This window comes from Amblyomma mixtum, chromosome 2 (assembly GCF_055824585.1).
Source record: "Amblyomma mixtum isolate Tamu chromosome 2, ASM5582458v1, whole genome shotgun sequence".
Lineage (NCBI taxonomy): Eukaryota > Metazoa > Arthropoda > Arachnida > Ixodida > Ixodidae > Amblyomma > Amblyomma mixtum.
Genome location: NC_143013.1, coordinates 35,323,569 through 35,341,535, shown reverse-complemented (window position 1 = coordinate 35,341,535; position 17,967 = coordinate 35,323,569). Strand labels below are relative to the sequence as shown.

At 47.1% G+C, this 17,967-nt stretch overlaps 1 protein-coding gene across 5 annotated transcripts in view; it reads left to right on the top strand.

Annotated features, from left to right (window-relative positions):
• The first annotated feature begins 13,674 nt into the window (after window positions 1–13,674).
• The window catches only part of LOC149358966 (uncharacterized), a 44,512-nt gene continuing 40,219 nt past the window's right edge, over window positions 13,675–17,967 (top strand). For 2 of the 5 annotated variants that reach the window (XM_089571133.1, XM_089571132.1), the window contains exon 1: window positions 13,675–13,914. In XM_089571133.1, the coding sequence (XP_089427259.1) occupies window positions 13,860–13,914 (55 nt within the window). In that variant the 5' untranslated portion in view covers window positions 13,675–13,859. The remainder of the gene's footprint in view (window positions 13,915–17,967) is intronic. The other 3 variants (XM_089571134.1, XM_089571135.1, XM_089571137.1) reach the window with 2 other exon arrangements.

Here is a 17,967-nt window from a genome sequence, read left to right as displayed (position 1 = left end):
CCAACCTTTAGTAGAGAGACGAAAAAAACCTTGTTCCATGGCGCTCATTGGCTTCAGATTCTCTTGTGCCATAAGAATTAATAGATATCATCCTCAAAGCTTCTGGCTTTCTTGTCTATAACACAGAGAGAGTAAACGAACTGATCAGCTGCACAGGAATCTTTTTTGCGGACTACTGTCCGATTATATTGCTTCGCTAGAGTTGTCTTTTTTTCTTTCTGGCCGCGGCGCTATTTGCCGACTGTGTTGTGCTGTGACTGTCCTGGGCGTTAATGTTCTGCGTCGATGCAAGATCTCTTCGAAAAAATGGAGCGCTGACAAATTGTTTCACACGATAAATATTTGCTCGCCCCGAGGCGCGTTGAAGACAACCAGTTCTCTCTCCCCAGCGCTGCATTTAAAGTAAAGGTCCCGAAAGCATTGCCGCGCTTGTGTACTGCCGCAGCAGCTTTGTATACGTATGTATGTTCTGCGCAGACGTCTTATGGCGTCTTATATGCAGCCCTTGTAACGGATGTTTATCCAGCCGTGCTCGGATACGCAGCAGACTTCCAAGGATGGGTCCTTTCACTGACCACCGAAGCAGCTGGACACGAGGGATAGATGTCTTACAACGAAATATCAGTGAATTTCGGGAAAGCCGTCGTTTTGAGCAAACACCAAGCTGTGAGCGTTAATCACGTAATGAGCGTTTTCTTTTCTTGAAATTTAAACAGCGCCACATTTTTAGACGAATACACAGATAGACGTGACAGGACGGGTGCTCCATGACAGCTACCTGTGTATTCGTCTAAAAATGTTGAGCTGTTTAAATTGAGCTGTTTAAAGAAAAGAAAATGCGTCACCAACTAGCCCCGCAACGTGTTTTACTAAACATAATGAACGTACACTTTTTATTCACATAGTTAGCAATGTTCGGTTAGTATTTCTTTTGCCTCTTTAGTGAGATATTTCATTATCTGTAAATTAATCAAGTAGGAATTTTGAGCGCTCAATATTACTTCTACGGCCTGTTCAAAACTGAGCGACAGATTAGTCCAATCAGTGGCGTCACTAGCAACCGGTCAGCGGCACCCGGTGCTGCCGTACCCCTGGGTGTCACCTTGCCCCCCCCCCCCCTCCCTTTATCACATTCTTCTGATGTCCTGCTTCGCTGTGGAGGTCGCTTTGTATCATACGATATATTCGTCAGTAACACATCACACTGAAATCCTATAATGAAAATAGCTTTACTTGAAGATGTATTCAGAGAACGGGCAATATATGCGCGGAAGACACAGAACAGGTGCTGCCGAACAGCTAGGGCCTTCGAATAAGTTATTCCTCCTCCTCCTTCATATGAACTGTTCCTCATTTTCTTCTTGTCGGCACCTATCGTCGTGACAGAAGCGTGAGGTGACAAAACCACCTTCATGGTGCTAAGTTGGAAGTGAATGAGCTGCGTGGTAACGCTTTAACCGAAGAATGGGAATGACGTCAGTCGTGGGGTGGGTGGAAGATGTAGAATAATTTAGGGCTGCAATTTCGTAGGTCCTGTCGGTCGCCTGACGAAGGAAGCGGTAAAAGCCTGTCTACGAGGAGAGGAATTTTTTAAAGAGTACGACCCGGTGAGATGTGTACCAGATGAGCGCGACCTAGCGCGGAGACAAGTATGCATCCCAAAGCCGATTTTCGAATCCAACTTCTGGTAGGTTTGTGGCGCGGAGAGGCGTTCGCTGCAAAGCTGCGACGCCAAATCTGTGCTCTTGAGTCATGCTACGTTGCAAAATTCAAGTGCTGAGTCGTGCTTCATGACTACGCATACTTTCTACTAACTCTGCACATCTTACCATACGTTACTTGTAACTTGCTGAGTCATGCTGCGTTGCATAATGATTGAGTCATGAGTTATGACTATGACTGCGCGTCATGAATATGCAGACTTCCTATTAATGCTACCACTTACATTACGTTAATTCTGAACTGCTGAGTCATGAAACGTTGCACAATGACTATGGGTCATGATTATGACTATGACTACCGGTCATTATTTTCATAGGTAATAATACTTTACGTTTCATCATTCGTGACTATACATGTTCGGTGACATCGTACACCGGCGTTCTGATATCCTTTGAATTTCGTTCTACAGACAGCGGACGCCGGCTTTTGTACTAATGGGACATATAAGAGGAACACGCAAAGAGCTTCCAGCACGGTCAGTCAGAGCCTCCGAGCCTCTGAAGAGCCTCTGTCTTTGAAAGCGGAAGTTAGAACCCATCAGGTTATAGAATCGACACGAAGGGATGCGAAAATTATTCCTGTGCTTTCAGACTTCTTGTATAAAGTGCAGGAGAAGATAGGAGCTAGCAACATCCAGCTCTAGCACGCGCATGCATGGCGAAACTCGCGCGTCTAAAACAAGGCCCTGGAAAATGAGCTTTGAATTTCTGTTGATGCAATGTTGAGCATGTGTTGAGCGAACAGAAATTCAATGGAAATTAAACTGGTGTTCAGTCTACACAACACTCACTCAACAGAATTTTTGTGCCCAAAGACAACACAAATATGGCGCATAATTTCTGTCGAATTTATGTTGTTTTTTCTTTGAGTACCCACTAGAAAAATGTTCAAGAGTAAGTGCTTTGCAACCATCCGTGGCAGTGTGCGCGACTTTATGAGCAGTTCTGGCAGGAGAATGTAATGCTATGTTAGAAATCAGCTGCTACTCTTGATTCATGCACAAAAAAAATGGCGCGAAATTTGGGGACAAAAGATAAACATACACGAGTGTACCAGCGCCACGGGTGGCGCTGCTACTGTATCACATTATACGTATTAAGAACGCACAAAAAAAAATGGCGCGAAATTTGGGGACAAAAGATAAACATACACGAGTGTACCAGCGCCACGGGTGGCGCTGCTACTGTATCACATTATACGTATTAAGAACGCATGCAGCACCTGTTTAAATTCTCGTAAACAGCTCGGAGTCATTTTATTGCATATAAAAAAGTGCTAGTAGTGCAATTTGCTCTATCAGGCATACCTACTTCGGAGAAATCGTATGCGCGCTCATGAAAAATGGCGCTTAATTAGGGCTTTTTTTTGTGTTGTTTATGCATGAATCAAGGTCTTAAAATAACAGAACGTTGCATGTGAACTCAATTACTTCTACTACATTATGAGAACAAAAAGTAACTGCGCAAAAGTACGGGACAAGAGAAAGAGAACCACACGGGACAAACGCAGACTGACAACTGATTTATTCCACCAACTCCTCTTTCCTTCAGCAGCAAAGCGCATGCGCACCAACCAAAAAAACAAAAAACAGAAGCGACACTCATCTCGTGGAATCAAGGAACTCGAACTCCTTGCTGTACAGGTGTACTGAAGCATCGCTAATACACTTATCAGGCCCTAACCTCGCGATTTCCAAGGCCTCGATAATTTCTCGTTCTTTCTTATCCCTCGAGCGTCCGATAATCTTAGTCCTATCGAAAAGCGGATTACAATCTTTGTCATCATGCTTGCAAGTGTGACAATGCTTAGGCAGATGCTGCCCTCTTGAATCATCTAAGGAATTTGCGTGCTCTAATAATGTAATGTTGACGCAGCGGCCAGTTTGCCCTATGTAGACTCTACCACAACTCAGGGGAATCTGATAAATTACATTGCATGTACACTGTACGAACTTATTCCTGTGGTTAATGCCACACACAACCTTCTTTTGCTTATCTTTTCTCGCCAAATTGCACAAACGCGACAATTTGCAAGGTGCAGAAAAAATGACCTCAACGCCGAATTTTCCGGCGACCATCTTCAGGCCGTGCGAGACCCTGTGAACATAGGGCATCACTTCATACTTCCGCCTCTCCAGTACATCCGCCCCCCGAGGTTTTGAGTTTGGGCGGAAGGTCTTCAACAGGGACTCAGCAACTTGCAAATTGTCGCGTTTGTGCAATTTGGCGAGAAAAGATAAGCAAAAGAAGGTTGTGTGTGGCATTAACCACAGGAATAAGTTCGTACAGTGTACATGCAATGTAATTTATCAGATTCCCCTGAGTTGTGGTAGGGTCTACATAGGGCAAACTGGCCGCTGCGTCAACATTAGATTATTAGAGCACGCAAATTCCTCAGATGATTCAAGGGGGCAGCATCTGCCTAAGCATAGTCACACTTGCAAGCATGATGACAAAGATTGTAATCCGCTTGGGGGTTGACACCCAACTGCGCGGGAACGCGGACGTGCTCTGCATGGGCTCCGTGAATCGTCAGTGTTCTTGACCGGAAAACCCCAGTTTAATGCAAAGTGTTTATTGGATGTGTTCCGTGAAGTTACGAGGACCATCTGGACACCAATTTTATCTCTGTGAGTAGAATATTTTTCCACTTACGGGACATTGAAATCTTGAGGCGGCGAGAGCCACGCTACACCTAACGCCGACGTAGCGTCGGCCGTGGCCGAAGCAGGAGACGCATGGGCTTCGCTGGCCCTACCGGGGCTGAGCAGCCTCGACGGCGGTATGGCATCAGCATCGACTGCGGCACACATTACGGCCCCGGTTATTGAAAATAACCCGGGTACGGACCAGCCCCAAGCCATGGAGCTTGCAAGCACCAACAACGCTGGAGCTACGAGGGGACCGCAAGAACAACCAAGAGTCTACCCAGTCAACGAGACCCCGTGGCGAGTGATGAAGGAATTAGTGGAGCGCAGAGCCCAGAAGGATAGGAAAGCTACCGGTCAGGCAAGTACACCTTCGGAGGCAAACAAGACTCCAGTGAGAACGAGCGAGCCACAGCAGCAGAAACCTGGGACGCCGGGACCGAACGCCATGGTCCCGAACGCGCCACCGGCGTCCGCTGCAAACAACCAACTGAAGACACTCCCTGGTAACAGGCGAGATTTCGTACAGCTCCCGAAAGGAGGATACAAAATCGTATTCCGACCGAAGAGCCACAACCTAAGAGTGGGAGATTTCAAGCCCAGCGATTACATACAAGCCCTGGTGAAGGAATGCAACCTGGTATACATCGGCGACATGCTTGTCGCGGTGAAAGCCATCTCAAACATAATAATAGTCCGGACGCCAGATGGTGCGAAGGCAGAAGCTCTGCAAAAGACGAGGAAGTTGTGCCTCGGAGACAAACAATTCGAGTTCAATGCCTACTGCTCCACGGCGGAGGGAACTATCCGGGGTGTGGTGCATGGAGTGATGGCCGGCACCACGCAAGAGATCCTAATGAACCACATCCAAGTAGCAACGCCGGGAATTCGTGCAGTCTACGCAAGAATGCTCGGGAAGTCAGAGTCAGCGCTCATCGCGTTCGACGGACCGAGGTTGCCCAAGACAGTCGCAGTGATGGGAGGACTTTACAGAGTTTACCCTTACCAACCTACGAAGCAGGTGTGCTTGAGATGCCACCTGCAGGGGCACCGATCAGACGTCTGCCCGGAACCAGAACCCATTCCGCAGTGTCCTAGATGCAAACGTGCCAACGTCGACGGACACGAGTGTGGGGAGCCCAGGTGTGAGTGGTGCGGCGAAGCTCACGCCACGGGCGATATAGGATGTAAGAGACGTCTCAAGCGGAAAGGCCAGCAGAACCAGCAAGGCAAGAAAAAAGAAAGCAGTTGCCACGGTGGCCACAGGCCGCGGTGGTTCGACAGCGAGGAAGCCGAAACGAAAGGAAAGAACGGATCCTCGAGATCTGCGTCTCGGAACAGGCGCGGCGGCAGCAGAAGTCGAATGCCGTTCTTCAAAGAGGGAGACTTTCCGGGGCTAGCAGACGCGAGAACCACCGACCACGATGGCGACAACGCCTGGGTTCGAGGGAACGCTCACGGCGCTTCCGCATCTAAACAGAAGACCAAGCAGTCCAAGAAGGTGAGTCAGTCTAGGAGCGAGTCTCCAGTCTATCCCACTGCTCTAGACTATTCGATACAGGCTAGATTCGAAGCTCTAGAAAAAACAAACAGGGAACTTAGAGAGGAAAATGAACGACTAAAAAGGAGGCTCTCGTTTATAGAACAGCGACAACAAAGAGAAGAAAATGATACAAACCGAGGAAAAGTACACGGAGTACAATCGCCCACGACGAAAACAAGCACGCAAGGGCCAGCAGCCGTACAACCGCAAGTAAGGGAAGAAATAGATGCTACTATACCACTGCACCAAATACAGGAGCAACAGAAAACAGTCTTGGCGACGCTGGAACAAATCATGAGCAGACTGAACGCAACCGATCAGAGATTGGCAGAACTGTTCAGGAGACAAAACAAGAGAGCACCGGAACAGGTCGACCTAAACGAAAGCGCGAAGATCTTCGCGGCGCAGCAGTAGTGTCACATCATGGCTAACGCAGAAGAAAAATTTACAATATGGCAATGGAACTGTAGAGGATTTCGAAAAAAAACCGATTTCAACATACATGTAATGCAGCATAAACACCCTCCCACTGTAATAGTGCTGCAAGAAACTAACACTTCGCCGAAGATAGTCGGCTACGACACCATAGTAGATGAAAGATTTAAAAAAGTGGCCATTTTATGTCAGAAGGGGGTCACTACGCACAAGCACACGACACCAGAAGAAGATATAGAACACCTTTTAATAGAGGTAATACCTAAGAAGCGCGGGGAGAAGAGCCTATTCGTACTTAACATATATTCACCACCTCGCAAGAAGAGACATGACTTCAGAGAAATCATTAGAGCGGTGATCGGCCTGGTAAAACAAAACCACCTTGTGATTGTAGGAGATTTCAATGCTCCGCACAAAGAGTGGGGCTACAAGATGAATACAAAGAAAGGAAAAACCATCCTAGATGGAGTGGACACGCACGGGCTGGAAATCGTTACCGATAGCAGATACCCTACTAGGGTCGGAAACAGCGTTTCAAGAGACACTAGCCCTGATTTGACCATCATAGGAAATATCCTAGACTACGAATGGTCTAACACCGGGGAGCAGTTCGGAAGTGACCACTACGTAATTCAAACGCAAATTAAACTTACAAGGTTCAGCACAATCCAGAGAAAGACAAAAATCACAGATTGGAAAAAATTCCGTGAACAGTTGGAGAATGAAGCCGGAAGAACTGCGATAACGGACATCGAAAAGTGGACCAAACGACTACGGGAGGTCCACAGAGACAATACTACAGAGCTAGAGGTCACCGATGAATTTCCACGTGCGGATAAACGATTGCTACATCTTTGGGAGGCTCGTAGGGGACTGACGAAAAGATGGAAGAAACAAAAACATAACAGGAAATTGAGACTCAGAATAGCTCAGATCAATAAGGAGATAGAAGACCACACTGCAAACTTACTTAGAGATAATTGGCACCAAATTTGCAATGAACTAAACGGCAACTTGGGTAGCGCTAAAACATGGGCGCTGCTCAGGCACCTCATAGACCCGACAAAATCGAAAAGAGAAAACAGCAAAACGATAGAACGTATCACGCACAATTTTCAGGGAACGGACGCCCAGATTACAGATTTTCTTTGGTCCAGGTACGTCGGAAGCACGCAAGTGCCACCCTGCACCATTGTATATTCAGGGACAAGGAACTCGAAGCTGGATGAACCGATAAAAGACTACGAGGTATACGCGGCTGCCAGGTCATTCACAAGGAACACAACACCGGGAAAAGATCAAGTAACAAATGCAATGATCAGAAACCTCAGTGATGACCAAATCGAAAGCCTGACTGGACTAATCAACGAGCACTGGGAAAGGGGCACGGTCCCGGCGGAGTGGAAACACGCTGAGATTATCGTGATACCTAAACCAGGGAAAACACCCAGTTTGGAGAACCTTAGGCCCATTTCACTAACTTCATGCCTCGGTAAACTATACGAGAAAGTGGTCAAGACTAGACTGAGCATTTACATGGAGGACAACGGTCTGTTTCCGGATACCATGTTCGGGTTCAGAACGGGGCTCTCCACGCAAGACGTGATGCTCCAGTTAAGAGACACGGTACTAAAACAAATATCGGGCACTCGAGAAGGCGTAATCTTGGCCGTAGACCTCAAGGGGGCCTTTGACAACATCGGCCACAATGCCATTCTCACAGAACTCTCGGCAACAAACTGTGGGGAAAGGATCTTCGCATACGTAAAGGCCTTCCTGTCTAACAGAACAGCAACGATCGGCATCAACAACATTAGGTCAGAAAAGAAGACGACGCCAAACAGAGGGACGCCACAAGGATCCATCATCTCACCTTTGCTCTTTAACATAGCAATGATTGGATTAACTAGGAGACTGAAAAACATCAAAGATGTAGAACATTCAGTTTATGCGGACGACATCACAGTGTGGACGACAAAAGGATCGACGGGAAACAAGCAAGAAATACTGCAAAGAGCGGCGGATGAGATCGGTCAATTTGCTTTATTTAGCGGGATGCAGTGCTCCCCAGAAAAATCAGAATTTATTAGACTTCACAAAAATAAAGAGGACAGGGGAACGATAGAATTAGAGATAGATGGACAGCCCGTAAGAAGGACAAATAAGCTTCGCATCTTGGGAATGTGGCTGCAGGAGAAAGGCAAACGGGACCATACCATCCAGCTCTTGGAACACTCCACGAAACAGATATGCAGGATGTTAAGCCGGATTACGAACAAGAGAAAAGGGGTGAAGGAGCGAGATGCGTTACGGATCACTTCTGCGCTCATCATACCGAGGATGACGTACGCGCTTCCGTACCTACAACCTAACAAAGGGGAAAAGAACAAAATGGAAACATGCATCAGAAGGGCGTATAAGCAAGCCTTAGGCGTCATGACCTGCGCCTCGACAGAGAAGCTGATGAACATGGGGGTGTACGGCACCTATGAGGAGCACAGAGAAACCATGCTCAGATTTCAAATGGAAAGACTTAAAAGAACAGCCGCTGGCCGCGCACTACTGATCAAGCTAGGATACCCGGCAGAAGACGAGGGCGAAGACAAGACAGACATTGACAGCCAAATTAGGAGCACTTTCTTGGTTAAACCAGTGCCCAGAAACATGGACCCGAAGAACCACGAAGGAAGACGGGCGGCGAGATCATTGGAGTTGGACAGGTTCCTAAAGAAGAAACAGATGGTTCTGTATGTTGACGCGTCCAAGTACAGAACGAAGGAAAACGCTAGGGCGGTAGCAGTAGTGAACGCCAATGGGAATATAGTTACTGGTGCATCAGTGCGCACAAGGACAACACAAGCAGCGGAAGAGATCGCCATAGCTCTAGCCCTGACTGAAGCCAATCGGCAGGGACTGAGTTACTGGATAGCCACGGATTCTCAGGCTGCAGCAAGGGCGTACAGAGATGGAAGGATCGGCCGAAAAGCCGCGAGTATCCTCTTCGAACAAAAACAACACAGACATGGATCAAACAACACAAACATTCAACACACCATCATTTGGGTCCCTGACACTGGGGTTGAGGGAAATCTCATGGCAGACACCGTTGTCCGAGGGTTCACGAACCGGAGGGCGGGTTTGCCGGTGGAACCCTTCAGCACGCCATAATCTTACGGGGAGGCAATGAAGGCGTTGTTGGGAGCGCGCAAGAAGTGCTCGGCTCCGGCGGATATCCTCGACAGAGAGCAGGCCACCACGCTCAGACGACTACAAACAGACACCTACCCAAGCAGAGCCATGTATCACAAAATGTGGCCGAACAGATACGCGAAAGAGTGCGTGTGGTGTGGGGGCTACGCCACAACGTACCACGCCACCTGGGGCTGCGAAAAAAGCCCTTTACTACCAAAGGTAAATAGCCCTAGTCTAGAGCAGTGGGAGGCCCTCCTGGCTGACTCCGACCCGAGCACTCAGCTTATGCTGGTGACGAGGGCCAAGGCAGCGGCGGAGGCCAACGGTATCCTGGACTAGGGAAGACCGACCACTGTAGCTCCACATCTATCTATCCCCATCCCCCTACTCCCTAACTCTTCCTTTTGAAAAAAAAAATAAATAAATAAATGTTTTTACTACTACTACTACTGTAATCCGCTTTTAGATAGGACTAAGATTATCGGACGCTCAAGGGATAAGAAAGAACGAGAAATTATCGAGGCCTTGGAAATCGCGAGGTTAGGGCCTGATAAGTGTATTAGCGATGCTTCAGTACACCTTTACAGCAAGGAGTTCGAGTTCCTTGATTCCACGAGATGAGTGTCGCTTCTGTTTTTTATTTTGGTGGTTGGTGCGCATGCGCTTTGCTGCTGAAGGAAAGAGGAGTTGGTGGAATAAATCAGTTGTCAGTCTGCGTTTGTCCCGTGTGGTTCTCTTTCTCTTGTCCCGTCCTTTTGCGCAGTTACTTTTTGTTCTCATAATGTCGTACCAACTAGCCCCTCACCGCACTCTTCTACTTCTACTACACATAAAATAAATAAATATTAATAATAATAATCGAAATAACTGTGCTGATCGCAGGCCACTACGGGCGCAGATCCGGACACTTCTTGGTAGGACTATATAAGGGTTAAGCCGAGATTGCGCTTAAGATGGAAAAGTGCAAAGCGTACTTGATGGACTGCCAACGTGCACAACTGGAAGTCAATACATGAACAACGCGTTGCTTTTAAGTTTGTATTCAGTCTATAATTAACAGAAAATCAACAGAAAAATCTACAACGGAATTTCAACTTAAGCATATAGGCAAATTTTCAACACGTCCTCGATGTTCATCAACAAAAATGCCACAGAACTTCCACAACTTTTAAACAGTGCTTATTGAGGCAACTTCACGAAAATTCCGCAGAATTTCAACATCAGTTTTTGTAAGGAATGACTTCATCTAGCCAGGCCATAGGCAGAAAACGAAAATAAAAAGAGAAAAGCCTGGCCGCAAGAAACACGACGACGGGCGGTCTGCCCATAGAAGCAGCGGCGCGGCGAAGTGTATTGTTACTGTTCCCGGCCACTGCACCCTCTCGGCGACAGTAATGCACGCGTGCAAGCGGCCGACTTTTGCTAATGAAAATGCGGCAGTCAGTCCTTCTTTCTCGGTAAAAGCCACGACGGCTTATTTTCGCTCTACTAATGGCAGTGCTTCTGGACGTGACTGCCCGTTGCCAGTGGATTGCCGTCGTCTTCGCCGTCCTCCAGAGACGTCTGGAAGCCGTTACATTCACGACGGTAGCCGTGGAATGTACCTCCAAGCCAGGCCACCGGCATCAAAGGTGAGTGCGAGGCAAGGCCTCGACGCGTGGGCGACGTGTGTCCGTGAAACCTGGTCTTGGCTGTTAGAGCGAATTTAAAGTTCACAAGTACTCTTTCCGCGAGCATTGAATAATAATCGGCAAGCAACACGCACCACGTAGAAGAAAGGTTTCATGGACCACTGCCATCGAGATTTTTTGTCGCGACGGAAGCATGGGGAGCTAGGATGTGCGCCACAAACAGCTTTAGGCTTAGCTCACAATAGGCAGCTCAGCTGTAGGTATTGAGCCAGCGAGGAAACGCATATATGCCCCGCTTTGCTCGCTGCTTCAAGGGTGTTTAGATACGCGAGCCCGCTGTCGTTTTCGTCACGGGGAAAAAAATGGCTGTGGCTTATCTTGGTTAAGCCCGGTAATTGCGAAAGCAATATCCGTAGCTACGCCATGGTTCAGCTGGTAGTGTAGCTGGTGGTGGTGCTTGTGGTTAGACTTGTGGTGATGCATCGGTTATACAATCCAATCCAATCCAATCCAATATGCTAATTTGGTAGCTACCGGCCTCGCTACGCGACGGGCTGAAAGTGCAACTATTATTGCTTTCGCAATAAAAAGAAAACGTTCCGAACGGCATTGCGGCCAAGCCACTATGTCGTGCTAGTGAGCACCCGGGCGCGGATGTGCTCTTCAGCGACATGTGGTTTATGGCCGTACACGGCGCTCGGAAATTCTCGCCAGCCTCGTCCAGGAACTCCGAAGAAGGGGCGTTGCCTACGGTCTGCGGCACATCGTGTTTTCCCTGCAGCCAAGGTCTGCAGTTCGCTCTCCTTATACTTTTTTCAGTCCCGTGGCTTGAGGATCCATTCGCGCTCACTTGGCCTCTAAGGTTAGTATGTGTAACTGCGATATTCTCGCGTGTCTGACACTCTTTTTTTTTCTTTGCAGATGTACTAACTTCAGCATTCTCATACTTGAGCCAACGGCATTGGTGCATTCGGCCCGCGATGACATCTGGCCCAATATGGCAGTTGCTGGTCGAGCAACGTTCTTTTTTTTTTGCACAGAATGACCAATTCCGCATGTATGAGCACGTAGGCAGGCAGAACCTAAGCGAAGTGATACTCGAAGAGGACCCCAGGTCGCTGAAGGAGCTCATTAAAGCTATCACGTCATACTCTTAATGCGGAGCTTGTGTATCCTGTCAAGTTTTTTGTATCGTGACACAATCGCAATTCACCGCATCTCGCATCACAACATAGTGCACAGTGCATGTTATTACTAATCATATTTCTTCTGTTCTCAAACCCCTTCTGCTTATTTTTTCTTTTGGCACGAAAAACGGTGTCGATAAAGTCCTTACATGTTTAACAAGAATGCATTTTATACTATGTGCACACTTCAGCATGGTGCTGCTAATATACGAGTAGGTGGATCTAAACGTACGTGGACCATCGTGAGTGGCTGATTCTCCTGCCCTGTTTATTTAGTGTTCGTTGTTCTTAGCTCTCAGCCTTCTTTTGTGCGTATGATGCCTCCGGGGCAGTAATACTCCTTTGTTATTCATAATCACTATGCATCATCGAGTGTTGGCAAGGGATGTCAGGGTCATGTTTTTGGCTTTAGCGCTGGGCTTCGGAACAGAGACAAGAGGAATAAAATATATTTGCAATCTAAATATGTTGAGTCACTAAGAGACAGCCAGTGGACTATTTTCTGACGAACGGGTTTGCCAGCAGTATTGGAAAACTTTAAATCAAAGGGCACCCTGCAACAATTGCAAAACTGCCCGGTAATTACATGTGTAGCCAGTGGGGCGTGGCTTCGTCCTTGTATCTTTTTTAGAGGGCAAGCGGGCGACTGCATGGCCAGCGAGCAGCGTTTCAAGCACCATTTACAGCACTGCGGCAGTATTTCACGTCAACGCATATTTTTGGGGACAGCACGCCCAATGTTTGGTTACAGAAAACAATATTGATGATCATACAAATTTTCCTGGATAGTCTGGGAAGAAACGATCGGATGACATGGGACTTTAATAGGCGTACCCATAGAGATTCTCTCCCGCCCCTGAATGAGCGCTTCCTGCTTGAGTTTGCAGAAAAGCAGTTTTTTATTATCCAGTTAGAATTCGGCTGACGTCATCAGAAGGCCACAAGGTCGTCACCACAAAGAATCCACAACGGGTCCACAAGTTCAGCACGTGCAGCCAGGAATACACGCTGCTTGGCTCATTAGTATGCCGTCACTACGAAGGCTCACAGGGCTTGCATCTCGTCTTCCCTGTGTCATTCACTCGTCACGCACCTGACATTGTGATAAATCCAGGTGAACTGGCCATGGTTGCATAACGTCCGCACTCTAGCGCGCCACATCGTCTACGCAGGGCATTCCCTCCTCAGTTCGGGGGAGATAGCGTTAACGTCGATGGAGGAGTCAAAGCTCGCAGTCTTTTTTCAAGTGGGTCCGCAGCGGGACTTTGCCGGCGGCGCCGCGCCCCCCTCCTTCGAGGCGCTACGGCGCAGGCGGCGGCGGTCAAAAGACGGAACGCTATCTGCCGAGACGAAGGCTCTTTATCGGCTGCCTCTCGTTCAAACGTTGACTGAGCGGCCCACATCTTGGAAGTGATAGCCTAAGTCTCGAAGACAGGAACCTGGCAGTTCCAGTCGCATCACTGACAGTACACGGTCGACCCGCAACGTGCGGACCGAAGATCATGCGCTGGTATGCGTCTCTCGCAGGCGCGTGTCTTCTCCTCCATGTCGTCGCCGGTAAGTCTTGACGACGATGACGCTTGGGTTGCACGAGGAAAATGTGGGCTGCGGGAGGTAGATTACGTAAGAGCCGCACCTAGGTTTCTGCTGTTCTTTTGCGCTGTGCAAGAGGCTCGACGTGTGGCATCCTTCTGTTTTTGCGCTCCGTCGAAATGAGGCCAGAGGGAAGAAAACCGCGCCCTTCGTCCTTATTCCTTTATCCCACTTTTCTATGTGTGTTTCCTGTTTCTAAAGAGTGTTCCCTACTTTCTGCTGTCCCGACCTGTCTTCACTAACAAATCCTCTCGAAGATCATCTTAGCTTGTCTTCTCAATTTTTTATTTGGCCGTCAGGTAATGAATTGCGGAAATTAAAAGTGCAGGACAAGATAGGACGTCAGAACTCGACAGTAAAACCGCTACAAAAGAGCCTAAGTGTGAAGAAATATTGCTTAACAAATTTCTTTCTTGGCACAGTTAGCGTAGCATTGCAGAAATTAAAAGCGCAGAAGGCAAATGATTATATAAAAGGCCGTGTTTAATCTTGTGCAGTTCCTTGTCTTTTCCATCGCTTTCAATTTTCAGAATTTTGTACCGACTGGCCCAACAGTCAACTTTGGTATGGCATTGAACTGAAACACAGTTTTAATGAGACAGTTTCGTTTTCAGGTGCTTCAATCGATGGACATCAGTGATCTTTTTATCAGCCACCGGCTGCATATAACAATGCCTTACTTGTCTTCTAACCTATTTGATGTCATGTCACCTCTCTACGAACGTTACTTAAAAGGTCAGACTTCAGTAATAATTTGCTTTTTCTCTGGGACCAGAAATGGGGGAACAAAGCCAGTACAGAACAGTCGCACCACCAGATAAGGTAACTAGGAACCAGGTTGATCGTAGCCTAAGGATTGATTAATATACTGCTCGTTACTTTATATCTCATACCTATTCGTTAGCTTGATGGTGGAATAATGTGTACAGACACACACTCTCAGAAAGCTAAATTGCTGTCGCTGGCAGTCATGTGGCTGCTTTAGGTATGGGCTAGTCGTAAATGCCCGGCAGTTTTAAGCTTCAGACAGATTAGTCTAAGCAGCCTGGTCTCAATCTGTCCAACCCGATTAACTGTCCAGGGAAAGTGGTGTCCCAGAAATAAAATATTGGCAAGCTGCCTCCGTTAATGACTGTGAGGGCAGTATAGAAAACTTCAGTACACGCACGCTACAAAATAAGTCCAAGCCGCTGAATAACTACTGCTATGCTTCCATGTCACTCATGGTCATGGCCTTACGTAATGTATTCTTGACAATAAGTAACGGAAGAAGATAAGTGTGGCAGTCAGAACATGGAGACTTGTACTCATTAGATAAGCATCGACTGTTGCGACACAAAGCCCGTAGTCGTAAACGCCACGGGTAACAGTATTGCGTAAAGAAATGCCCTCCCCTCTAACAAGCCGATGGACGACGCTGCAGGTTATAGGAAGGGCAAGGCCGAAAGGAAGAAAAAAATATAAATTGTGCTCTCGAAAATATAGACATAGCCGTGTTTTAAAAAGGAATGGGACGAGAAGTTGGGCAGGGTTATCAATTTTCAAGCTTCTAGTTCTAGCTCTCTTTCATTTTTCTCTGGCGATAGCCCCTAGTACCGTACGCAACCCTTGACTTGCCTCAAAGGCTACTCGTCTGTCCAAACGTGCGTGCGTACGTGCCGCTGATAGCATCTCTCTTCCCCTTCTTTCTCTCTCGGAAACACACAATCAGTAGGATGAAGAACGGGGTGCAGAGCGCCAAAGGCTGCCGCAGGTGTCGCGTAAGATTGATCAATGGAGGGCTTGGATCTTGTTGATATAAAGTTTGTCTCCGAGGAAGGGCTTAATCACACGAAGGTTTATTGAAAATTTTAATCGAAGAATACGCAGGTTGGAAGGAGCGTTGAGGTAAATCTCAGTCATATTTAAGGCATTCCAAGGATACTCGAAGGCAGATAAAGAGTAATAAGAGGAAATTGCTGTACGTGATCGAGAGAGGCAGAAGTCAGTGCTGGTGCAAGGTGAGCGAAGCTCCGGAGGGTGACTAATGTTTCCAGTGAAGTGGGAAGTTTCCGATCATTTGCCGTGAACTAGAAACGTAGAAAAGGTATAGCAGTTATCACATATAAATTTTTCGCGCGAAGAGTTTTCCCGCCAAGTAGAGAGTAAACTGGAGACACCCTAGAAATGGAGAACGTTTAAAAACCACAGTGTCAAAGATATAAGGCCTGCGATTACACGAAAGGACTAAATTCGACCTCTGCTATTCATGCGGACTGCTTAGGTTGTTTTGCGAGCTTGGAGCTATGTATCTCACTCTCTAGAAAGAAATCTTACGTAGAGATATAAGCAGGAACGTACGCTAACACGACCGATAATATGCACGCTTGACTAGCGCGTCAGGCACAGCTTAGAGCGATGTGGAAACTTTGTCCTTTGCGACTGTTCTTTTACTTGTATCGTGATAGCAGGCAATCCTGCTGTTTTCTGGGCGGTAGTTTAAAATATAGGCACTGATTTGAGCGCCTTAAATGGCTACATCCATAACGTTTGCACGTTTAGGTGAAAACATGAAACTAAGCCAGAAGTAATTCATGGATCGTTAGCCATTGCAATCTTCTGGATAGTAATTAGTCACCGCAATGCCACTTGAAAACCAACTGGGTTCTCCTCTTCCCTAATGTACAGGGTTCCCATTTCTCTCCCTATTTTTCACGCCGCTATGAACATTCATGTGCTCCCTGTTGGGAATGTCTGGGTTTATATCACGGAAGCGGTACATGACAGCACAGATAATCTCGTTTTCGTTCGGAATTGTTCCTGAATGTAGCAGTCACAGTTGATTATGTGGCCCTATGACAAAACTTCGAAATGTAATGACTTAATGCAGATACAGCTCCCAAAGCATGAATCAAACTACGTCATTTATATTGCCGGTGGCATGGAAAGTTTACACGCAGCATAGCACGGTGTGTGCCATCCTGTTAAACGTTTAGTCCACGCCGAATACGGGCTTTATTTGACACTTCTGGATGACAGGTTGTGATTCATGGTATGCTATATGAAATAGGAGTAGCAGTCGTATACTTGGTAGACGGCTCTGTGCCCCATAAGCGCATTGAAGCTGACACTGAATAATTTTGCAGCTTCAGGCGATAATGTGCGTATCGTGATCTATTAGAATGCCAAGAAGTAGAAACATCATTTGTCAAAGTGTCGCCAAATGCGGTCAAAATTTAGTGCGCGAATTTTACGGTGCGTCGTGGAGATAGGTGCCCTAGTGACCTAATGCATCTATTAATCTAAACTTGAAGTGATCAGTACTATTACTCAGATCAAAATTTGTTTGCTTTCGGGAATGCAACTAACGTTAATTATTTTGTACGTGTCTATTTCTTTCCACAAAGAAAATATGCCTACTGATTTTTTTTTTTAGATCTTGTATCCCGCCGATGCAATCCCGTGAGGGAGTCGAATTCTGAGCGATTTTAACGGCGTGTGTTAAATAAACTTAAAAGTGCACTAAAGAGGAATCTGAACTCGTCTTTTTGCCGCGGGAACTCGATCTACACGTTCCGAGCATTCTTAGAAACTTCGAATTATTGCCCTGTATGGCCAATTCTCCTAATTTAATTCGGATTAACGTCTGGCTTCCGCCTTTTTTTTTTTTCCAATTCCGCGCACACGGTGCGAAGAGTCAACCAACGCATGGTGTACCTTTCAGGCAGTCGTGTGGCGTCTTTGCTTTCACTTTTATTTTGTTTGTTTTTTTAGGTTTCTGTGAATAAATAGATGTAGTCAGGGACTACATAGCTGCAAATTAGGCCCACGGTAATAAAAATACGCGTGGACGCTTTGCTTCCGCCGATCACTACATATCACTCCGCCGATGGCAGAGCGGCAAGCCGACACGGTACTGGTTGAAAGGTTAGTGGACTTCTCCCACCGTCTGCGGGAAATTAGAAAAAAAAAGGCGGGAGCCGGGGTGTTTAATCGGATTTAAGTTAGGCAAATCGGCCGCACAGGGCAATAATTCGA